Source organism: Pyrus communis, chromosome 6 (assembly GCF_041283825.1).
Source record: "Pyrus communis isolate YQ-2024b chromosome 6, ASM4128382v1, whole genome shotgun sequence".
NCBI lineage: Eukaryota > Viridiplantae > Streptophyta > Magnoliopsida > Rosales > Rosaceae > Pyrus > Pyrus communis.
This window is the reverse complement of record NC_142570.1, coordinates 19,739,956-19,743,854: the sequence shown is the minus strand read 5'-3', so window position 1 is coordinate 19,743,854 and position 3,899 is coordinate 19,739,956. Positions and strand designations below refer to the sequence as shown.

At 39.7% G+C, this 3,899-nt stretch overlaps 1 protein-coding gene across 4 annotated transcripts; it reads left to right on the top strand.

The window, feature by feature from the left end:
• Positions 1–223: 223 nt before the first annotated feature.
• On the top strand, positions 224–3,181 carry LOC137711439 (uncharacterized). 4 transcript variants are annotated; one of them, XR_011065057.2, is made up of 4 exons: positions 224–1,066; positions 1,166–1,232; positions 1,324–1,423; positions 2,807–3,181. XR_011065057.2 is itself a non-coding variant. In XM_068450681.2 (3 exons), coding segments are annotated over exons 1-3 (675 nt in total). In that variant the 5' UTR covers positions 224–460; the 3' UTR covers positions 1,326–1,685. The 4 variants fall into 4 exon arrangements, 2 of the variants coding, with proteins under 2 accessions (XP_068306782.2, XP_068306781.2); XR_015963663.1 differs by having other exon boundaries at positions 1,166–1,237; XM_068450681.2 differs by lacking the exon at positions 2,807–3,181 and having other exon boundaries at positions 1,324–1,685.
• Positions 3,182–3,899: the final 718 nt, after the last annotated feature.

Sequence of the window (3,899 nt, the reverse complement as noted above, 5' to 3'; positions counted from 1 at the left end):
TGACTTAAAAACTTTGAATTTTAAAGATAAAGACAAAATAAAAGGTAAAGTAAATAATACCATAATTAATTTTTTAGTATAAAAATATAATCTTTCATTAAAATAAGCAGTACTGAAAACTTTCATTAAAATTCATTTAGAAAAAAACCGCAGCCCTTGCTCTCCGGTCTCCGTACTGTATTTGTACTCGTATAAATTAATAAGCAAGGTAAGCCTCCCCCGTCTCCTTTCCCTGTCATCACACACAACCTACTCTCTCTCTCTCTCTCTCTCTCTCTCTCTCCCCCTATCGCTCCCTCTCTCCTCCTCCACTTTCTCTCTCTAAAAACTTGAAGCACTAGCATACAAGATTGATAGATAGATAGATAGATATATATTATATATAGGTTGTTTTGTATGTATAGCCGCCTGGTGGGCTTGAAACTCTGAAGGCTTGAGCTCTGCGTGTTGATCAGGAATAATGGCGACAGCGCCAGAGAAGCCGCCGCTGCACAACTTCCCACTCACATTCTTGAAATGGGGGACTAAGAACGCCACTGCCAACAACCACAACCGCTACCGCCGACCCGCCTCCGAGCCAGACTCCGAATCAGACCGCTACAACCACGTCGGGTCCTCCCGCGCCGATCGCCGCCGATTATCGGTGATCCCGTGCTCGGAAAACAAGCGTCGCAGGAGCGAGGAGCGGGAGAGCGATCAAGAGGAGGAGGAAGCTGAGGTGCTACTTCAGAAGCCCTGGAATTTGAGGCCCAGAAGACCTCTGGCGACGGCGTCCTTTCAAAAGGCGAGTGGCCCGAACGCTGCGGCTACCGCAAACCGGGAAGCGCAGGAACCGGAGGGGCCAAACCGGAGTCAGAGCGAAATGATGCAGCAGCAGCAGCCGAAGTCGATGAGGTTGAGGGGTCTGGCGGAGGGGCAGAGTGTGGAGAAGAAGAAGAAGGTGAAGAGCAAGTTCTGGATCGCTTTGTCGAAGGAGGAGATTGAAGAGGACGTGTTCGTGATGACCGGGTCGAGGCCCCCCAGAAGGCCCAAGAAGCGGCCCAAGAATGTTCAGAAACAACTCGATGTACGTCCACTTTGCTCTCTTCCCTTTTGGTTGGTTTTAACATGATTTTTTTTTTTTTTTTTTTTATGTAATTTATTTCTGGGTTGAATGAATTTGCAGAGTATTTTTCCTGGGTTGTGGCTGGTTGGTGTCACTGCTGATGCTTATAAGTCTGCACATTCTCCATGTAAGGTGTATATTTTTTTATGTGTGAGTTTCTGCGAATTCATGTTTTGTGGGGTTTCTGGTGCTAATGGATGATTGGGTTTTTGTTGCAGAGGTAGATTTGTATGGTGACCCGAAGATTGTGATTTTCTCAAAACTGCGTAAATGGAAGTTGCTGCTGCACCTGTGGAGTGGAAGCCTCAATTTTTTGAGGTATAATGTGCTCAATTTTTACAGAAGAAGAATTATAATTTACCCTATACAAGGCTGAACAAAAATACATAAGAGGATAAAAAGAGAAAGGATATCTAATTTCCCTTTCTTTATGTTTAGTTTAGTTTACTCTTTTTCAGCCTTATTGTATTGCTCATTAGGGGGCAGGATGCAGGGTAAATCTAGTTGCTTTACATGGAAGTAGGTCTAATATGTATATGGAGTTTATATATATGTGCATGATATAGCGTCAATTTCACAACTTTCTCTAGTTAATGGTATTCAGCAATTAGGCTTGTGGGAGATTTGTTGTGCTTTCGTTTATTTTTTGAATGATTCTGATAGTTTTATTATTTGTAACATTTAACTGGCTTCCCTACATCGTTGGGGAGCAGAGTTTTGCATTGTTGTGCAAACCCTATTTCAATACGGGGTTTAGAGACTGCATCCTTCCTTGTTCTGGAAAAGCTCCGACAAGGCGAACCTTTTTTGACGTTGAATGTTAAGACATCTGCATGTTTCGTCTTTGAATTTTCGTTTCATGTTTTTACATACCGATGCCCGTACCCTTTGTAAGTTTTGCATTAAGGCAAGTAAATAGGTTATACATATAGGTTTGCACAATTAGTGTTCAGGCATGTGGGAAATTAATGTGTTTTATGCGTGTGTAGGAAATTTGATTCTTCTGATTCCTTCTTTAATGGCATGAATGAGTTTAATTATCTTGTTGTGCTTCAAGGTTAGGATCTTTTTTAGTATCTCCACGTCAGATTAATTAGTTAATGCTAATCATTGTACTCCTGATTTGTGTGTGATGTTAAATCTCTGGCGTGCGTGATTTCTGCCTCCTTTCTTACCAATCCCACCCCCCCCCCCCCCAACCACCCCTCCCTCCCTCCCTTTTTCTTCCTCTCCCCCTCCTTGGCATTGGCATTTGGCGTTATCTGAGAGATGAAGTAGGGAACTTGATTGGTTGCACATGAAAACGGTGTTTAAACAGGCCCTTGGCTCAATGGTACGACAGAATAACTTTGCCTTTAATTTGATAGTGGTATGAAACAGAAGTTTTGTGTAGCCTGGCTTTTTTGCCTAGTTTTATTCTCATGCTACAAAGGCATTGTATTACCATTCCTTGTGCTATTTTCAATTCGTTCTTAAAGTTTCTATGTCACAAAGAGTGTCATTAAAACCGATATCTGAGCGGAAGAGGCACTTGTGTTTTATTTAACTTGTTTTCTGTCATTGATTAATCAAGCTTATTTCTGCCTGACATTTGATATGCTATTCCTACTACAATTTATGATCTGATTAGTGACGGTTTGGTATTAATGCTTCTTCTATGAATACAAAGTATTTGACATTTATTTTGTGCTTCACAATCAGGATGGAAGTCAGCTTTAGCTGCTTCTTCAAGTATCAATAAACTGGTACAAATTATTCTGCAGAGTGTGACAGGTTTCACATCATAACAATTCCAAACCTTCGGAATCAAATGTTTTACTTTGCTGTTGTTCTTTGTGGCTGCAGCCTCACAGGGTGTTTGTCGACTGTTAAAATTGATTTAGTGTTCATATTTCTGTGCCAGTATGTAATTGCCTTCGTTTCAAAGGTAATATGATCGAAAAGTTAATCAGGTAGCAAGATTTTGCAGTATTTTAAGAACCTTGTTGCTTAATGTGTGAATTGTCAGCTTGAACTCTGTTCTGGAATAACAGGACTTGTTCTCTGATGAAGATAATAGATCTCGAAATTTTATGATCTTGGGTAACTTGATCTTTTATTTCCTTTTCCTTTTCGACCCGTTTTCTATTTATGTGTTAAACCGTGATTTGCATATAAGGAGAATGATTTCGTTTATTCGGTATATTCTTCTATTCATTTTTGAGACAAAAATATGAACATTGAGTTCCTGGTTGCTATATTCTGAGTTTCTCTTGGTTATTTATGGCCCAATAGAGGAAAAAGGTTGGTATCAATGGCTGTGCCTGAAATGTGATGATACCAACTTGAAAGGGACAAAAGGATGCATGATGATAGTATGAGGTGCTGTGGTTGTAAGCATGTTGGAGGAGAGGCGTCGAATTTTTATTTGAGTCGAAGTTAGGTAGAGTAATTTTTTAGACCAAATTTGCAAATCATTGTGATATGTCATTAATAAAAAAATAAAAACGTTAATCAAGACTTAAGTAATAATCTAATTATCATCAATTACGATATATGATTCACAAATATGGTTTAAATAGTTGGTTTCTTTGGCATTACCTTTTTTATATTCACCAAGTGACGTGTATGTAAACATGTCCAAGTCATATTAAAAGTAAACGAGGTCTAGGAGCATCTCTAGTGGAGTTTCTCAAGGGACAATCATGGTATAAAATGAGTACAAAGACAAAATGAATCTCTAATGGATCGGAGAGTGAGTGCCTAAAGTATATGGACTCATCGAAACCTAGCGTATGTACTCATTTATAGGGAC